Below are 19,438 nucleotides of genomic sequence, written 5' to 3' on the forward strand. Positions count from 1 at the left end.
CTTTTCCATTTAAAAATCGAATCACAGCACGTACTTCACACATGGCGGGACCGTTAATTGTCAGAGGCATTTCCAATACACACAAACTAACGAAAATATGGGCGAATACAGGCTTCCAAACATATATGCCTTTGTATGGTAAAAGGCAATAATACGTTGTCTCTTTCCTGGCCCAGTTGTGCATAAAATTATAATTACTGTATAATCTCTAATGCTACCCACCACCAAATAAGACCCGCACCCTTATTTTGAAAGAACAAAATTTTTAAGAAAAAGTGAAGTCATTTACAACCTTTACTAACACACAATGCATTTGCTGGCAAGATGTAGTGTTTACAGTGCACTATATTTTCTGGTATGGGCTATATCAAATTTGTTACTTTCATTGACCTGTCTCAGTCTCATCCTTGGCTTTGACAATATGAAAGTGACTGAGGTATGAGTGATGCTAGTAATAACATTCCTTACGCAGCCAGTCCCTGCTATGAATGGTGTGAAAATATCGCTCATAGGGTCGGTTGGTGCTGCATTTCAGTGGGCTTGGCAGACCGATATGTAATAGCAAAGGCTGGCTCAGTGAGGAAAGCAACGGGAAACTACCTCACTCCTCATTTCCCTAGTACGCCTCTTCAGTGACGCTTAGGCTGTTTACGACAGCTGTTGGCGGAGCTGCAGAGGATCAAACCAGCCTTCGGGCTGAAAACCCAACATACATACTAACACACATCAAATGATTAGAAAATACAAATAAAAGTAAAACAAACATTTCCAGAACGTTGCGAGCTATGCTCACAGTAAGACCAGAAAGAGTTAAAAGATACATGTTCTGCTACTTATAGATCGTCATTAGTTTATATCACTCTCCAAGTTCATTTTTGCATCGCTGACAAAGTACCTTAAGAAGAAAGCAAATCAAACAGATTCACTTACTTTAACAAGAGGAGAATTGAGAACAAAATCGGACTGGATGAGGAAGCGAGGCAAGTGAACCCGCACATCCTCTGCAAATTCGCCCTGTATCTGGTGGAGCTGTCTAAGGACCTCGTGGAAGGAGGCGAGCTTGATCCTCTCCAACATCTGCAGCAGCGGGACCTTCTTCTGAGGCATAGCCAGCACCATGGAGAACTGGTCGCCCTGTGACAACAAAATGAGTTCATCTGATCAGCTGTCTCTCTCGGGGACAATCACAGTTGGGAAGGAAGTAATTGATTACATTCTTAGTAATTTCTACTTGTAATGTCATTTTTACTTGTAATTTACTTATTGAAATGAAATTGTAATCATTACATTCTAGTCACTGATATATAAGGGGCAGTCAAATTAAAACTGAACACCCAAGTAATTACCATTAACCCTTTCCCGCCCGCATTTTCACTCCGCTTATCCCCAGGTTTCAACCTAGCAAAAACTGAAACAGACCGTATTGTTTCAGAAAAACTTAAATACAGTAAAAACTATTGATCACAATGAATTCAAATTTTCAATAACATCAGAAAATATACCATCACATCCATTTCTCTGTTTATTGAGTCATAATGTGTTTTACACACACACACACGCATGCACGCACACACACCACTCCTCGTGATATTCGACACAGAGACAGTCTCTTCAATTTCCACATCTATTTGCTCTTCAGGAGCATTGCTCACACTAGTACTAATATTACTACTAATTTCACTGAAAAAATTACATTCCTAATCATCATTACTTCCTAAAAGGGGTTATATATCGGTAAATATCACTTCTATACTGGCAGCCATCTTGTTTACAAGCGAATCTCAAAGTCGAGAGATAGCCCACTTCAAACTAATATTACCAAGCACACTATCGATATATATTAGCAAAGAGCATATAACACTGCAAAGAAAGAGTCCCTACACAAATCACAAATGCAACCCACTCTGCCATCTCTTGAGGAAAAGTTTAATCACATTGTAAAATGAGACAACGGGACAGTTCCGTGATCTGGCATTTGGTCCACTGAGACGAAGCACGGAACGGTTCCGTGGCTCGGGCCCAATGAGTTAATTGCTGAGAATACTGGTCTAAGTCTCCTGTGAGAAGACAGAATATATGAAGGAGAGAGACATCGATAGTAAAACATGGAACCATCAAAAGAACCAAGTTCAAATATCTGGGGGAATGGATAACACTCAAATCAGAGGCATGAAGAGCTAGATTTTTTTTTTTTTTTTTTTTTTTTTTTTTCACAATTTGCTTTTTGTTGCACCGACACAGATAGGTCTTATGGTGACAGTGGGATAGGAGAGTGCTAGGAGTGGGAAGGAAGTGGCCGTGGCCCCAGCTTTTGCCTGGTGAGAAAATGGGAAACCATGGAAAACCATCTTCAGGGCTGCTGACAGTGGGGTTCGAACCCGCTGTCTCCCGGATGCAAGCTCACAGCTGCGTGGTCCTAACCGCATGGCCAACTTGCCTGGGTGAAGAGCTAGAAAACTGGAATTAGCCTACAGATGTAACCCATAACAGGTACAACAAGTGGTCAATATCCTACAAGGCTAAACTCAGAAACTGCAGGAAATAGAAAAAAGAGAAAGGGAAATCTTGAGAAAAATTCTAGGGCCACTGACAAATACTGATGAGATATTAAAAAAATGAAAGAAAAAAGAACAAGGAACTTTACTGAAAGTATCACTACCTAACACAGAAATGAATGTTGAAATTTTATGGACATCTGGTGAGAATGGACGAGAACTGATTGGCGAAGAAGATATTTAAGTACATCGTAGAATTGAAGGCTACAACAAAGTAGGTGGAAGAGATCAAGAGGGATGCTTAGGAAATTGGACATACAACAAAAAGGTGTTCAGAAGCCAAAATGACAATATCAAGAAATTCAAAGAGAGACCAAAAAATTGTAGGCCCAAATTGATAACATCCGAGGAGCAGAGAAAAATCAGAAATGAAAGAATGAAGAGGTTGTGGGAAAAGGAGGAGAAGGAGGAAGAGAAGACTGACCAGGTAGCATTCATTTCTATGCAGTCCGTAGTTGGGCAAATTCGGATTTAAAAAGAACAATATATGTACTTTTACATATATCACATGTAATTGTACATCATCTGCCAGTACCATACGATAAATAAAATTGAGCCGGGCTAAACCAGTATTATACAGTGAGTTTCTCCAATCAGTTGGCCGGCAGGCACGCCCAGCTTATCTGCCTCCCGTTGACTCATCCCTCCATGTTCCGTGGCATAGCAACAACTCAATTTATCCATGCACGATATGAGATAACAATTAAAATTAAGAAAATAAGAATTAATAACATAAGTCCATACCTTATGACAGGAGATGTTGGAAATGTCAATTTTAACATTTTTTTTTTGTAGCCCACCAGGCTGAGCCATTCAATACCCCGGCTTCTTGTCCAAATCATCTTAGGAATTTTGTATGCATATGTTCTCATTTTTCTGATGTTTCATTTAATTTTTCCCCATTAAGTACAATTTTTTAACACTTCACTTCTTATCGAGTAAAGAACTAGTTCCTCCCAATTTTTTTACGAGTTTCAGCATGGTTCTCCACGTGGAGGGCGTACACCTGGAAATTGCATTAAAAATCGCATAATGACATCCCTGCAAGACTCTGGTTTCACATAATTATCGTACTTAAATACCCTTTCCTCTACCGTGTATACTGTACATGTGGTGGCAATATGAGAAATATACCCCGAAGTAACACTTCACAACTCGAGAACAGGTGGAGTGACACATCAACACTTAATACACGTTCTAAGCACGGACCTGAACTGCGAAGTGCGGGCATTCCTGTGCTGTCGCTGTACTGTGTAATGGGAAGTAAAGAGTCAACGGGATGCAGATAAGCTGAGCGTGCCTGCCAGTCAACCGATGAGAAAAATTCACTGTATTATTATTATTAAATAAAACTGTAAGGTTAGAGCAACGTTACAAAATAAAACCCCACATCACAACAAACATCAAGGGTCATGGCCAACCAAGCGACCGCTGCTCAGCCCAAAGGCCTGCAGATTACGAGGTATCATGTTGTCAGCACAACAAATCCTCTCGGCCATTATTCTTGGCTTTCTCTCACCGTCAGATAGCTCCTCATTGTAATCACGTAGGCTGAGTGGACCTCGAACCAGCCCTCAGATTCAGGTAAAAATCCCTGACCTGGCCAGGAATCCAACCCGGGGTCTCCAGGTAAGAGGCAGGCATGCTACCCCTACACCACAGGCCCGGCTGCCACATTAAACACCAGCATTAAGATGGGGGGAATAAACACGACATCAATTCCCTTTTGTATTCAATTGTTACTCGTGTCATCTATGTCTTTATTATTTTCAAACATTAGAGAAAATGAACCATCTGCTCCTTACCAGGTAAGGAAGAACCAACATGTGGGACTCCACTTCGGGAATGTAACCGAATACAAACTTTGACGTCTGCTTCATGGTTGGCACTTTTGCAATCACCTTCTCCGCCTCATCGAAGAAATCTTCATCTGTAGTTTCGCTTTCGTTGAACGGGTACTTCCACGTTCCCTTGAAATAGACTGCATTAGCCAGGATGAGGTGTGGAACCTTGAGGTCTCCTAAAAGAAAGAATTAATGTTTTTATATCTGACGTACACTGTTTTTTGATAGGAGCTGTGTCACTACATGTGAAGTGTTTAAATGAGGACAGATCAAATTTAAACTGAAATTAATTTTACATTTTAGCGATTCAGCCAAGAAGTGTGAAAGCAACACATCACTTTTCTGGGTAATCTTCCAATTTAGAAACTTTTTTTTTTTTCACCAAATTGGTAGTATTTTTTTTACCCTCAAAGAAGGAACTGAGACATGCTTTTTCAGCCAGTTGCACACAGACTTGTCTTGACTTACTTGACTTGACTTATTTCCTTTAATTCCAGGTGGAACATAGGGCCTCAACAAAATTTCTCCAGCTTGTTTGCAAAAGTCATCTCCATAAAATCCAGCCAGTATAAATTTTGTCTGGTTTCTGTAATAAGTTTAATTCAGGTGTGCGAGTTATTAGCCCACAGTATCCTAAGTCCAGTGGAGGGGCTGCCTCCTGTCTGTGCTAGACCACAGGATTTTTCTGTAGGGGTTATCTCCTTTAGCCTTTAAAGATCCCTCTTTACCACAAGGCAGTGGTTTCTTCTTTATTTATCCCCAAGAAGAAGGGTTGCCTCATCCGCCAGCTTCGCCGTACCAAAGAACTCCTTCTCCGCCATTGCTGCCATTGAGGTCTTCACCAGAGCCCCGTTAGCCATCTCTTTCCAGGGTTCCCGTAGGGCCTTCACAGCGGTCCTGGGGCACACACAGTCGCCACTGTACATCACCCTACAGGCAATCCCCTACTTCATGCCGTTGCCCACCTCCCACGACGTGGACGAGAGGTTGGCCTTGTGGGAGGCCAAACTTGTCTAATTCCCCATTAACTTTAATTGATAGTTTCCACTTATTCAATACTTTTTTGCCCTGTATGTGCTTAGGATTAACAAATTATATTACTTTAAGACATGTTTCATCTCATATACTGTATTAGACATCTTCAGTTAACAATTCATCTAAAATTGACATAGACAATCTACAAAACCAAACCAAACCAAACCCCATGGCACTACAGCCCTTGAAGGACCTTGGCCTACCAAGCGACCGCTGCTCAGCCCGATGACCTGCAGATTACGAGGTGTCGTGTAGTCAGCACGACGAATCCTCTCGGGCGTTATTCTTGGCTTTTTAGACCGAATAGACAATCTACAGTATATATAAAGTAAGAATATTGCATGTACATTGCTCAGAATTAAAAAAGAATTGTATTTCTGTATCAGTTGAGTCTGAGTCCACAGTAACAAGGAAATACACTTTTTAATTTTCCATCATCTCTGTCTGCATGTATGTACGTACACACGCGTATAACGAGAAAATGGCTAAAGTGAATTTAATGAGAATCGGCATGTACAGTTGGGGAATCAGGCACTACAATCTAGGCCATAAATTATTTTATTCATGTTGAATGAAATAGTAGTTTAGGGGAAGGCATAAAATTTAATTCTCAAAAATCTATATTATTATTGTTTCTATTGATAAATACTACATAACTAAAGTTATACAAAACTAAATTTCCGATTATTTATGTATTATACATTTTTACCGTACCGCCTATAATAACAGAAATATTCATTAATTTCAATTTTTGCTGCTAAGTCCATATCAACTCCAAGCCACGAGAAAATGGGAGAAAAATTTAATGAACATCGGTATGTAATATCGGAGAATAAGGCACTACTGTCTATGCTATAAATAATTTTATTCATGCACGATGAAATGGTAGTTTAGGGAAAGGCCTCCAAAATTTAATTTTTATACACCTATGAAAGTCCAAGAATCAGTATCTAGATCTACAGACTGTAAAAAGAGTTGTTATGGAGATCATTTTGGCAACATTGTAAAGGCTTTGTACATCTCTCAGTAGTTTGTTTTTTTTTTTTTTTTTTTTTTTTTTTTTTTTTTTTTTGCTATCGGCTTTACGTTGCACCAACACAGATACGTCTTATGACAACGACGGGAGAGGAAAAATGGGAAACCACGGAAAACCATCTTCAGGGCTGCCAACAGTGGGGTTCAAACCCACTATCTCCCGAATACTGGATACTGGCCACACTTAAGCGACTGCAGCTATCAAGCTCAGTTTTTTTTTTTTTTTTAATATTAACCTAATACTTTGTTCTGTTATATCAGAAGGAGAAGATCAGATCAAGATGAACAACAATGAAAAGAAATATGAAACTACAAGAGAGCAAGTATGTCATGACAAGGAGAGGCATGAACACATATGTGCATCAGAATCTGGGGAACAAAATGAAGGATGGACAAAAATGCAATAATGCACATGGTATAGCATGTGATTGCCCTGTCAACAATGAGTGCTACAGCTAGTAAATCCTATAATAGTACATTATGCATCAAGCCTACAATGGCAATAATTAAGACATGAGTATGTTTATAAAATGAGCGAAGCGAGTTTTATAATTTCCACAGGAGTGTCTCATTTACCATTATAGGCGAGTTACATACTTTATGCTCGACGATAATTATAACTCTATTTTTTAAATATTCGTAAATTTCTGTCGAGATGTCGCTTGACAGTTGAGTTTACAGAACAGAGCGCAGAGTGCATGCTCTGGGTTATTGATTTTCCGTGAGTGGATCAGAGACCTTGACAATGTCGTATGTTTTCAAAGCTTTGATAGAAGGTTATCATAACCTAGCTTTATTTCAAATACAAATTGTTTATTGTACAGTTGGTGAAGTGAATTTGTGGGAATGTGCCGTGTGGTTGTGGAATATTGATGTTAATATGTGTGTCCGACATGTTTGATTTTGGAAACAAGTGCGAAGCTAGTACGGTGAGCGCAGGTGCGATGCTATCCTTACCTGATTGGTCAAACAGCTGTATCATAATGAAACTTGAACTACAATGAGCCTCATTAAGATTCAGTTTTCTGGCATCGTCGAGCATAAATAACACTTTCTAAAAGTCATTTAAAAACATTTATATCACTGGAGCTTGCTTATTTATAATGGTGTGGAATGGCGTCTTCTTCTTCTTCTTATTCTTCTTCTTCTTCTTCTTCTTATTATTATTATTATTATTATTATTATTATTATTATTATTATTATTCTTTAAAATAATGAGAATAAACAACAGCAGCTCACACATTAAGAAGTTTTTAAGCTTACATAATTCATCATCATCATCTGTTTACCCTCCAGGTTCGGTTTTTCCCTCGGACTTAGCGAGGGATCCCACCTCTACCGCCTCAAGGGCAGTGTCCTGGAGCTTCAGACTCTTGGTCGGGGGATACAACTGGGGAGTATGACCAGTACCTCGCCCAGGCGGCCCCACCTGCTAGGCTGAACAGGGGCCTTGTGGAGGGATGGGAAGATTGGAAGGGATAGGCAAGGAAGAGGGAAGGAAGCGGCCGTGGCCTTAAGTTAGGTACCATCCCGGCATTCGCCTGGAGGAGAAGTGGGAAACCACGGAAAACCACTTCCAGGATGGCTGAGGTGGGAATCGAACCCACCTCTACTCAGTTGACCTCCCGAGGCTGAGTGGACCCCGTTCCAGCCCTCGTACCACTTTTCAAATTTCGTGGCAGAGCCGGGAATCGAACCCGGGCCTCCGGGGGTGGCAGCTAATCACACTAACCACTACACCACAGAGGCGGCTTTTAAGCTTACATAATTATAGAATAAAATATACCATTTTATAACAGTGATGGCATTATAAGAATTTTTTTAATTAGAAGAAGAAGAAGAAGAGTATGTAGTGGGATGGGATAGAGTAAATTGGTGGTGATGACTGTTTTAAAAGGAAGGACAGCTGGTAAACCATCCTTTTTTTTTTTCACACCCCCCTTACAAGGTGCTTTACATCACACCGACACAGACAGATCTTTTGGTGATGTTCGGATAGGAAAAGGCGACAAGTGGGAAGGCCTTAATTAAGGTACAGAGTGGTTGAGACGGTTTGGGGCACCGGTCTTCTGGCCCCAACATTGCAGGTTTGATCCTGGTTCTGTCCGGTGATATTTGAAGGGGCTCAAATACGTCAGCGTTGTGTCGGTAGATTTACTGGCATGTAAAAAGAGTTCCTGAGGGACTAAATTCCGGCACCTCGGTATCTCCGAAAACCGTAAAAAAATTAGTTAGTGGGACGTAAACTCAATAACACCATTATTATATTATTATTATTATTGTTCCGGGGTTTCCGTGGAACGCAGAGGTGAAAGAAGGAGCCAGGATGAATGGGTCTAACTACAATGTCAAGAATTGAATTTAAAACTTTAACTGAAGGTTATATTTTCAGAACTTCAAACTTAACAATTTTTTCATGACAATATGGCAGGTACAAGTAGCAATCATTAAACAAGATTGGGAAAAACCCAAGATTCAGAACCTTAAATCTTTGGGCTTTAAGCCCCTAGTTTTACAATTTTACAAAAGGAAGAGGTATTATTTTATGAGGGGCAGAAATCCCCTAATCCAAGAGCACTTGCTCCATAAATCACAATATCTAGCTTCCCTAGAGGCACACTTCACAGTTCCAAAACTTGAAAAAGAGCTAACGGCTCTCAGTTTCTCAAGCCTACTCAAGGCAACATCAACTCACAATCTCTGGCCTTTCAAGGCACAACTTACAATTTGAAACAGGGGTATCTTGTACCCAACCTATTGGGCCTTCGGGGAATAAGAATAACAGGTTAAATAAATGGCCTGAACACAAAATGAATGGAGGCGTATACTAGCACTCCCAGATATGAACACTAAAAAAACCTAAGGGGCTCTAGGCCGATGAAACAGGGGCTATTCCCAAACTACTGAGGTGACTCGTATAGAAATTAATTTACCAGATTACAGAATGAAAAATGGTTATAAAAACGTAGTCACCTCAAACCAAGATGAAGGGGAGCTCGAGAGGGTAATTCACTCTCCATCCCTGATTTACAGTTAAAGATTTTATGAAGTTTTTACATTAGCCGGAAGAAGTTTTAGAAAAGTTGGTTACATAGTTAAAGATGCAGACCTTTCCCTCGGGTTAAACTGCGGAGGTAGCAAAAAGAAAAGGTTGTGTGGCCATTACCTTGTGGAAGTTCTAGCAGCTGACGAAAGAGACCTCCCGCTTTGACACACACACTCAGTAAGATGATGATCAACTGGCCAAGAGACGTGAAAAGCCGCAGTTTATAAACCCTCAGGGAAGGTTCAAGATGAATCAGGACACACCCTCTTGATTTTATTGGCAGATACAAAGTGAAGAAGAAATACGGGATTGGTTGGAAATTAATTACAAAAATAAGGGATTGGCTAGATTCAAAACTGGCAGAAGGAAAAGGAAAGATTGCCAACCCAAAAATAAATGAGCATCAATCAGTTAGAAAAACCTAGAAATACAACACTTCTTTAAATTATAAGTTCTTTCAACTCGCACCAGGGTGCGTTACCATAGTTTCTTGGTAGTGTCATCTGTGGAGAAAGGTCCAAACTTCTTGATAAATGTCAAACAAAACAAGTAGAAATTCACTCATGTTAGGAAACTGCACAATAACAAAATTACATCATATTTCAGTGGTGACATCTTCTGAGTAAAGTTCTAAGTTGGTGTAGTTCCAGTTTCACTGTTTTACCATTTTACCAATAGAGAAGTTCATTTAGGCGCTAGTTTTGAATGCGCGGCATTGAGGTGTACCTCCCAGTATTATTATTATTATTATTATTATTATTATTATTATTATTATTATTATTATTATTATTGAGGTACAGCCCCAGCATTTACCTGTTGTGAAAGTGGGAAACCACAGAAAACCATATTCAGGGCTTCTGACAGTGGGGTTCGAACCCACTATTTCTTAAATGCAAGCTTACAGCTGCGCACCCCTAACCGGACGTCCAACTCGCTCGGTCCATCCTCTTTCACCATTAATGATGCTGGTGATATTTATTATTTTACTGTAAGAACAAGTACAACCAGGTAACCATCCTCTCTTAGCACTAAACAGAAAATGAAGTGGATGAGTTCCAAAACCTTTGAAAAATGAAGATGTCAGCTAAAGAAAGGCAAGGACCATGAAGGGAGTGAAAATGAAGGACACCCTAGGCCTTGAATGCTCTAATACCATTGGGGTCAGAAGAGAACAAGGGAGGATGGATAAAAAAGAGGTAAAAGTGAGGTACCTGACAAGGAAATAGAGGCCCTATGGTAGCCAAACCAATCTCCCAAAATAAGAACCGCTACAGGTCAGTATTCTACAACCCCATCTACAGCGGGCAGGGACAGAGTAAGATGAAATGGACTGAAGGACTCACGATGAAAGAGAATAATCAAATGCAAGAGAAAGAAAAAGATTGGAAGAAAAAATACTGATGCTCTATTCCTCACCTTCATTGACGATGTGAGGTATTCTGTTGTGGGTGACATTTGAAACCCATGAGTTAATATCTTGTGCTGCCTTCTTCATCTTGTGGAAATTCACGGGGATGATATGAGCATTGTACACGTCCCTGACAACGTTCTCGTACGCCTGGAGGACAGGGCGATTCTCGTCCGTCACCATCACGTTTGCACTGTCGAATTCGACAGCTGAGCCTTCAGTTGCCTGAAACAAAAAATAGCAATCAACAGCAAAATTTCAAGGTTAGAGGCAAATAAAAGTTTATTTTGAGGGTTGCAGTCTTGTTATGGATCATTGGCCAAGCCTGAGTTTGATAATAATAATAATAATAATAATAATAATAATAATAATAATAATAATAATAATAATAATAATAATAATAATAATAATAATAATAATAATAATAAAACAGTTATTGTACTAAGCCCAGAGGGATCCGTGGATGTTGAGAGTGTTAGCAATAAAATGTAGTTAAAGGAAGTGATAGCTTCAATAACAACAATTACTTTTACTTCAATAAATGCAGTGTGTACATTTTGGACCAGCAGGGATAACAGACAATTTCAGGTCCAATGCGAGTTTTAAGATATGTTTCACAAACATTAGGTGATTACATTACATAAGGGTGATGAAAACAACTTTAGTCAAAGCAGTTGAACTAGGGCCCTACATGTACATACATCAGTGTCTGAAAATTTTACATGGACTTATGTGCCAGGGAAATATATTTGGAGAATAAATAAGTTGCATATAAACTTAGGTAAGCAAAATAAGCCTATTTAACGTGATTAACAATGAAATTCACCAAAACTTGCTAAACAAATTATGAAATAGAAGCTAAAGTTGTTAAATTCTTATACAAGTATCCCAATGATCTATATACTGTGATTGATACTAACAAGTTGTATTTGACATCATCAGCCTAAATCACACAAATTGAGCAAATACATATTAATTAAAATTGCCGTGGTGACCTATAGGGACCCTCAACATCATACACTATTTGCTCAATTTGTGTGATTTGTGTGTTTTAGGCTGATGTCACATTTGAAAATGTTGAAACCGGTACTATTATTGAATAAATGTTAGAGATAACATCTTATACAACTTGTAATTTGTATTGAAAAGGTTGAACCTTACTAAAACTTATCTCTGAGAGATAAACACTCAAGATGGAAAATTAAATGCAGAAAAACATGTTACAAAAACTCAGAATTTAATTTGTAAAGGAAGACTAACACTTTGTATGAACATCACAGACATCACAGACTGTCATAAACTCACATTACAGTACAGTACTGCATCATAAACTCTGCACAATTCAAAAATAAAAGAATTCAGTTATCTTTTTCTAAGAAATCGGTTATCTTTTTCTGTTTCTTTTGTGTCAATTGCTTCTTTAGAAGCAAAATCATGCTACTACTTTATAAACATTGCATCAACTGATGCTGCTTCTGTCTGATGCTTGATATAAGTCGCTGCCGATTGTAAAGCTGCACTCTCATCAGCGTGACTCATTTTTCCCCTCTTCATTTTCTTCTTCTTCATCATCGACTTCTTCTACTTCTTTGTCCTGCCAAATAACAGCTTGCACAATTTCTTCGTGAGGGAGCATGACTCAAGGACAGGAGCAGGCCGGACTTTCCAGCGGCCGAACTAGAGGGAGACTACTGCACACTTTCAAAGCCAAAGAACCAGTTGGTGTTTTTTTTTTTTTTTTGTGTGTGAAGCCAATATTTGTAGTTTCAACTCAGTTAAGTTATAACTGTTAGGTTCTTCAGTCTGCTGAAACTAATTTTGAATAAATAAATGTATCAACTATGTGAAAAGGAAAACATATTGTATCAGAATTATACCTGATAAAGAAACGGTGAATATAAGTATTTTGGTTGTGATATTTTGTCTTATGGGCTTATTTTATTAAGTTTTTGGATTTGTACTTTAATATTTCTTCTTCTTCTTCCAGTTGAAGTTATACGTTCTCATCTCATTGATACTGTTAAGATGGATGTGTCATTCTACATTTAATATTTCACACCTCCTTATGTATAGACTGCTAGTGTTTTTAATGTTGTTATTCTAAAAGGGACTCTCTTGGTTGGCAGCGGAAACTCCTTTCTACCTCAGCTGAAGTTTAATATTGATGTTATCTGTCAATATGATGTTTTTTAAGGAGCCTAAAAAGATATTTTTTTGCTTATTTGCATTACATTGCACCGACACCGATATGTCTTATGGCGACGATGGGATAGGAAAGGCCTAGGAATGGGAAGGAATCGGCCGTGGCTTAATTAAGGTACAGCCCTAGCATTTGCCTGGTGTTAAAATGGGAAACCACGGAAAACCATCTTCATGGCTGCCGACAGTGGGGTTCGAACCCACTGTCTCCCAATTACTCGATACTGGCTGCACTTAAGTGACTGCAGCTATCGAGCTCGGTAGCCTAAAAAGACAAAAAAAAAAAAAAAAGGATTTCACTTGCTGTGAAGAAACCTTGCTATTGTGGTGTGGAAATGTTAAAAATATTTTAAATACTGACCTAAGAGCTGGCCCTTTTTGTGATCTTGTCGGACGAGTTGATGGTGCTCACTTCTCGCGTCAAGCAGCTGACTGGTTGAAAGTATGGGAAGGAGAGCGGACGGTGCAGTAGAGATAATATTGTGGTAGGTGGAGCTTATGCTTGTTTAGGGTTTCTACTAAATGCACGACGAATAGAATACCTAGTGTGATTACTCCGCTCTCTTAACATTGTCGTTGGTGGCCCCAGTAGAGTGTGGCGCTGCAGTCGCAACAAACCAGCTGCAACAACACGTGCGCCAAACTGTCGATGAAGGTAATAGCGTGCCTGCATGAAGTCATGATAATAATTTGAACACCTATCGAGGGAATTTGTTCATTCTGATATTTTCCGAAAGTCTGTATTAATATCTGCGTAGTGCTTTGTGCGTGCAATGAACTCAGTTTTCTATTACTTCAGGAAAACGTTGTACTGTTTCATTCCTGATTGTAAATCAGGTTATGGAAAGAAGCCTGATGGTAGACGATTTTCTATACCGCGAAAAGAAAATTATCTGTTTGCGAAATGGACAAGAGTTATTCCGCGGAAAGATGAAGCAAGTGTCGGGCAAAAGCAGAATATGTGACTTGCACTTTTTGGCAGATTTAATTGTAAAGGCCGACTGTTTCGTTGTGAACAGTGAAAGCACTGAACTTCCTCATCTGAGGTGGAAATTAAAACCAGGAGAGATACCTCATATTTTCCCAAATTTTCAAAATACTTTTCCAATGAGGTGAAATCGCGAAAGGCACCCAGTAGGAAAAGGAATGAAGACAGTTTCAAGAGGATAAAGAACAAGAATTACAACATGGGTGAAGCAGTGAAGGGAACAATGAGTGGTAAGGTTCAAGGTCAGCCTAGTTGTAGTCAAATTCCAGGCCGGTCTAGTTCTCTTACAGATGCCCAAAAGGCAACTAAAGAATGCAGCTCGTAATTTACTGAGCACTAAATGTCTCTTTCCTCAGTCAAATCTAGGATTTATTTCCCACAGAGACAGACTAAGAACATGGAATGTTTAACGTTTTATGTGCTCGGTTTAAATTTTTTTTTTTTTAAATTATGTAGAGCACAATATTGCTTTCGCTTTTCATTATGTTACATTTTATCTTGTGTGTTCTCTTATTAACCCATTCCGCTGTGGGCCTGAATATCCTTAACAAATGTTCTGGACTGGGCATTTCTAAGGATTTGAAAAATATTATATTTCTGTACCTGTAGAAGATTTTTGCATGATTCTTTTTCCTTTGTGCTTGTTTGAGCATCTGGTTTTTAAAAATATTGTTTGTTTCATGCCAGCTATCACTGGAGATTTTAAAATTGTTTACATATTATACCATATTTTGTGAATGAAAAGAAAAGTCTGACGGATTATTAAGTAAATACAGTTTTCTGAAATACTGTTATATATTCCCTAGACCAGGGATGGCGAACCTTTTCCAACTAGTGTGTCATTTTAAGTCTGGTTCATTATTCTCAACTATCAACTGTGCCACTTATTAATTTCTTTACCGGGCGAGTTGGCCGTGCGCGTAGAGGCGCGCGGCTGTGAGCTTGCATCCGGGAGATAGTAGGTTCGAATCCCACTATCGGCAGCCCTGAAGATGGTTTTCCGTGGTTTCCCATTTTCACACCAGGCAAATGCTGGGGCTGTACCTTAATTAAGGCCACGGCCGCTTCCTTCCAACTCCTAGGCCTTTCCTATCCCATCGTCGCCATAAGACCTATCTGTGTCGGTGCGACGTAAAGCCCCTATCAAAAAAAAAAAAAAATTAATTTCTTTGGAATGGCTACAACCCCCCTCACCCAAATTGTATCTCTAATTCCTGATTATGTTTCATAATACGTTATTACAATGCTGGGACTGTACCATAATTAAGGCTACGGCCTTTCCTAAATGTGTCGGTGCGACGTAAAGCCAGTTGTAAAAAAACGTTGTTACATATATATCGTAAAACAATACACTTGATCGCATGTTTCGTGGTCTATTTTGCCAATACTGCTAAAATACATTTTTAAATATATAAGTTTTAAAAATACCTAAAATTATTTGAAAAAAATAAATACAATAAGCGCCAATTGTAACACACAATATTGCCAAACAACTTTAAATGAAATATCGTTCTCAACTTCAGTGTGGAACTTGTTGCTGATTCTTAGTAGCCATGTCATTTATGTTAGATTCATAACGCGTTGTCTTCAATAACACACAAGAAGCACTTAGGTCCGAAACAAGACGGTTTCTAACTGTTTGACTTCACAACGTTCTTTGTAGAAAATAGCTGCTTGCATGCGTTTGATGACCCTAACAAAGTAAGTAGCGCTGTAGGAAGTTTCTTCTTGGCCGAAAACATTTGTGGGAGGCTGTTGCACTGTTCAAGTATTAAGTTCTCTGGAGAGAGTATTCATCATCAAAAGCACACTCGATTTTCAGGAAAGTACGAATTTGTTCACCCATGTACTGCTTTCATGAAATTCAGTCAACTATATTTGTAAACTGTCAGTTTCTAAGCATTGAAAAAATTGACCTTAATATCACTCATTTGTGCAATATGAGCTTTTAAAAAAAATGCTATAGTTTCTCCAAATTTGGAAATTGGGATAATTTCTTGGCATCTATTTTTTTTTTTACAAAATTCAATAAACAGTTACACACTAAGAATAATTACCCGCTGCTGGCAACCACACACAAGCAAAATTACACTAATTGACTGATGTGGGTGAACGAATGGCTCGCAGGCTGCATCTGACATTTATTTCACTTGGCTTCCGGATCTATCAGTGTTAGAGTGTTGCCATAATGCACTTCCGAATGGAACTAGAATTTAGATTTTCGGTAATTTCCGGAACCTGAAACATTATGACTATACGATGCACGAGATATGTATATAAAGACGTATATAATAACGTTAATATGTGCAAGTGGTGTGTCACCGTAATCGTGTTCGCGTGTCACCTACTGACACGCGTGGCATAGGTTCGCCATCCCTGCCCTAGACTGATCATGTAAAATGTGCACTGCAATTAAAGAACAATAACAATAATGAAAATGATATAAAATAATAATAGCAGTAATAACAACGAAAATGGGAGCTCTTATGAAATTCTGTTTACATATTTTTATGTGACGATACTGGCTCGGAAGTTGATGTTAGTGAAGATGATACTGAAGGCATGTAACTGTAATTTTATTCACAAATGGAAATATTGATATCCAAATAGGAATTTGAAACAACATCCTGCATTTCATTATGATTGGAATTCATTTTACAGTTTACTGTATGTTCCCACACGTTTCATAACTGCGCAAATGTGTAAGAATATCTACACATTAGTAAAGTTTTCTGTTTTTTTAGATGTGAGGGTTTACGATTGCATAAAATATCAAAAATATAACTTCTATCAAGCACTTGCTTGCCGCGAAATGCCATGTTTCAGAACACATTGAGTGACAACTGTTCAATTATATCGTAAATTCTCTGAGTTAGACAACACTGCCATCTGTTGAAATACTCTCGTAAGTAACACAGGAAGAAACACGATATAGTCAGCAGAATGTGTGCATAGCTCTTTCTCGATTTTTAGTGAATTGTCAAACCTTACTACGGGCTATGCTCGCAGAGCGGCGTGAACATAATTTTGGCCACTGCAAGCTATGCTCGCAGTTAGACCGGAAAGAGTTAAGTCCAAAGAATCCAAAAACTGTAAAACTAGTTAGTGGGATGTAAAGCAAAATAACATTATTAAATTCTGAAGATATTTCTTCATGGGGACTGAGAATATTATATTTAACTCTCTGACAGTATTGTTCATAAGTCTAAACAATTGTATGTTTTATTTGGTTATTCGTGCACCAGTGTAACCTCCACTAAAACAGCTGACCGTGTAGCATCTGTGATTGGCTCCACTAGTGCCACCCTGCGGGAGGGCGCTTGAACTAGGTTAGTGATCTCACTAGAAATTTTATTCGCCATGGTAAAAGTATGTTTATATTTTTTGTAATTTCGTTAATATGAAATTAGGATTTTGTTTCTTTGTCTATTTCTATGTAAATGAACTCTAAAATATTTGTTAGGTTACCTTCTTTTGCCGTACATAATATGTTTTAAATAACTTTTTAAAGTGATCTTTGTATGTTTTAAATATATCTGTTGATAATTTTAGATATTTATTTCAGCTGAAGATGTCTCCCGTCGAGATGAAACATGTCCTGATTTAATGTAAACATGTAATGTGTTAGTCTTAAGTACTGTATATGAAGGACTATAATCAAAAGTACTGAAAGGTAGAAAACACTCTTAATCACAGTTGAGTAAAAGTCAACACTGAGTACCAGTGAGCTTTTTTAATAAATAAGGTGAGTTTCTCTATTGTTTACATTTCTGTCTGTTTTCAGCTAGTGTGAACACCCAGCAGCTTTGTCCACAAGACACCACTGATCACTGCTGAGAGACATAGAGCAGGATATACGCGATGGGACAACAAGAGGAATGAGGAAGTGATGAAAGAGCTGAAGGTAGAACCTGGGAAAGATTTTAAAGCAAGTGGAGGTTGGTCAGAATGGACTAAGTTTATGTAGAAGGAAATCAGTGTGCCAGCAGCTTGTGGCGAAGGTTTTACAACATAAGTTAATTTTGCGTAGTATATTTTCATCACCGCTGTTAGGAAAACAGGACGATTTCAAAGCAATGGTAATAATGCATCGCCGATTTCTCTAACAAGTTTGATCGCAACAACAGAAAACGAGCAGAGTACCGCCATTCGATAGGTCAGATAAACAACTGTATTAAATAAATAACGTTGGACAGTACAGAGAGATTAATATAGGATCAAAAAAGGTCCAAGATAAACCTGGATGGAGATCCATTAATACAATTCCCACTTTTATTAAAGAGAAACAAAGTTCGACAATTCACCAATAAGAGGGCAGTAAAAGAACTACTAGCCAGGATTACTTTCGATTTTGAAAATGGTTCACACATTATCATGTATTATATAACTTTCCTTTCAGGAAAACAGGCGTAAACTTTTCAAAGAACAACATTTTACCATGACATCAATAATATTTGGCCACAATCTAAATAGAACACCTCCAGAGTGTTTACAAAATTCTAAAAATCTAAATGAAAGAAAGAGGGAAGGGTAAAAGGAAGACAATAATAGCAAGGATCAGAGGGGGGAAAAAAGTAGAAATCCGACTGCACAAGGTTGAGAGAGTTCATCCACCCGTTACTGTCCTCCTTTGAATGCTTGAGTAAATTATGTCGACGTTGGTCACCCTTGGTCCACAATAAAACCTTTCATGACGTAAAAATTTAAATCAAGAGAATATAGTAAGAGTTAAGGCACAGGTCAAGGCTTTCAGTAACTAGAATGAATAAACAACCAGCACGCCTGAAGGGCTTAGCTCAGAGTTCCAATAATTAGCGCGTGGAATTTTTAGCTCACTCATATCCGACAATGTTAAGTTTCCAGTTGGACGAAATAGAAATCCGCATCGCATGGCAAGCCACACAAGGTCAGTGGCCCCTACGCACACACACACACACACTCTCTCTCTCTCTCTCTCCAAGTTGATGCGAGGCTGGTTAGACGAGCGAGGCTGTCCGTTATATATACGCAAGAAAGCGAAGACTAGTAATTTCGAGAAGGTTGAGGTGACGTAGCAGATGACGTAGGTAGTGGTAGGTAGACACAGAGCGACAGTCAGTATGCAGTAAGTTACAGGAGCAGAGAGATGGGTGAATAGAAAATATGATTAAACCATTAATACGTAGAAGCGTAGATGAGAAAAGCAGGTTGAAATATTAACGGTAGAAAGTAGATGATCCAGTAAAAGCATAGATACGAACATATTGCCAGAGCATGTAGAGACATAAATGGGAAGATTATTCCAGAAACTCGTAGAAACGTAGATACAAAGGTTAAGGCAGGAGCACG

The 19,438-nt window shown here is 38.7% G+C and overlaps 1 protein-coding gene across 2 annotated transcripts in view; it reads right to left on the bottom strand.

Annotated features, from left to right (window-relative positions):
* Nucleotides 1-19,438, bottom strand: part of LOC136884674 (serine protease inhibitor 77Ba) — a 41,057-nt gene that overhangs the window by 5,959 nt on the left and 15,660 nt on the right. For both annotated transcript variants that reach the window (XM_067156938.2, XM_067156937.2), the window contains 3 exons: nucleotides 10,932-11,148; nucleotides 4,361-4,575; nucleotides 931-1,134 (listed from right to left, as the gene is read on the bottom strand). In XM_067156938.2, the coding sequence (XP_067013039.1) occupies nucleotides 931-1,134; nucleotides 4,361-4,575; nucleotides 10,932-11,148 (636 nt within the window). The remainder of the gene's footprint in view (nucleotides 1-930; nucleotides 1,135-4,360; nucleotides 4,576-10,931; nucleotides 11,149-19,438) is intronic.

Source organism: Anabrus simplex, chromosome 13 (assembly GCF_040414725.1).
Source record: "Anabrus simplex isolate iqAnaSimp1 chromosome 13, ASM4041472v1, whole genome shotgun sequence".
NCBI classification, from domain to species: domain Eukaryota; kingdom Metazoa; phylum Arthropoda; class Insecta; order Orthoptera; family Tettigoniidae; genus Anabrus; species Anabrus simplex.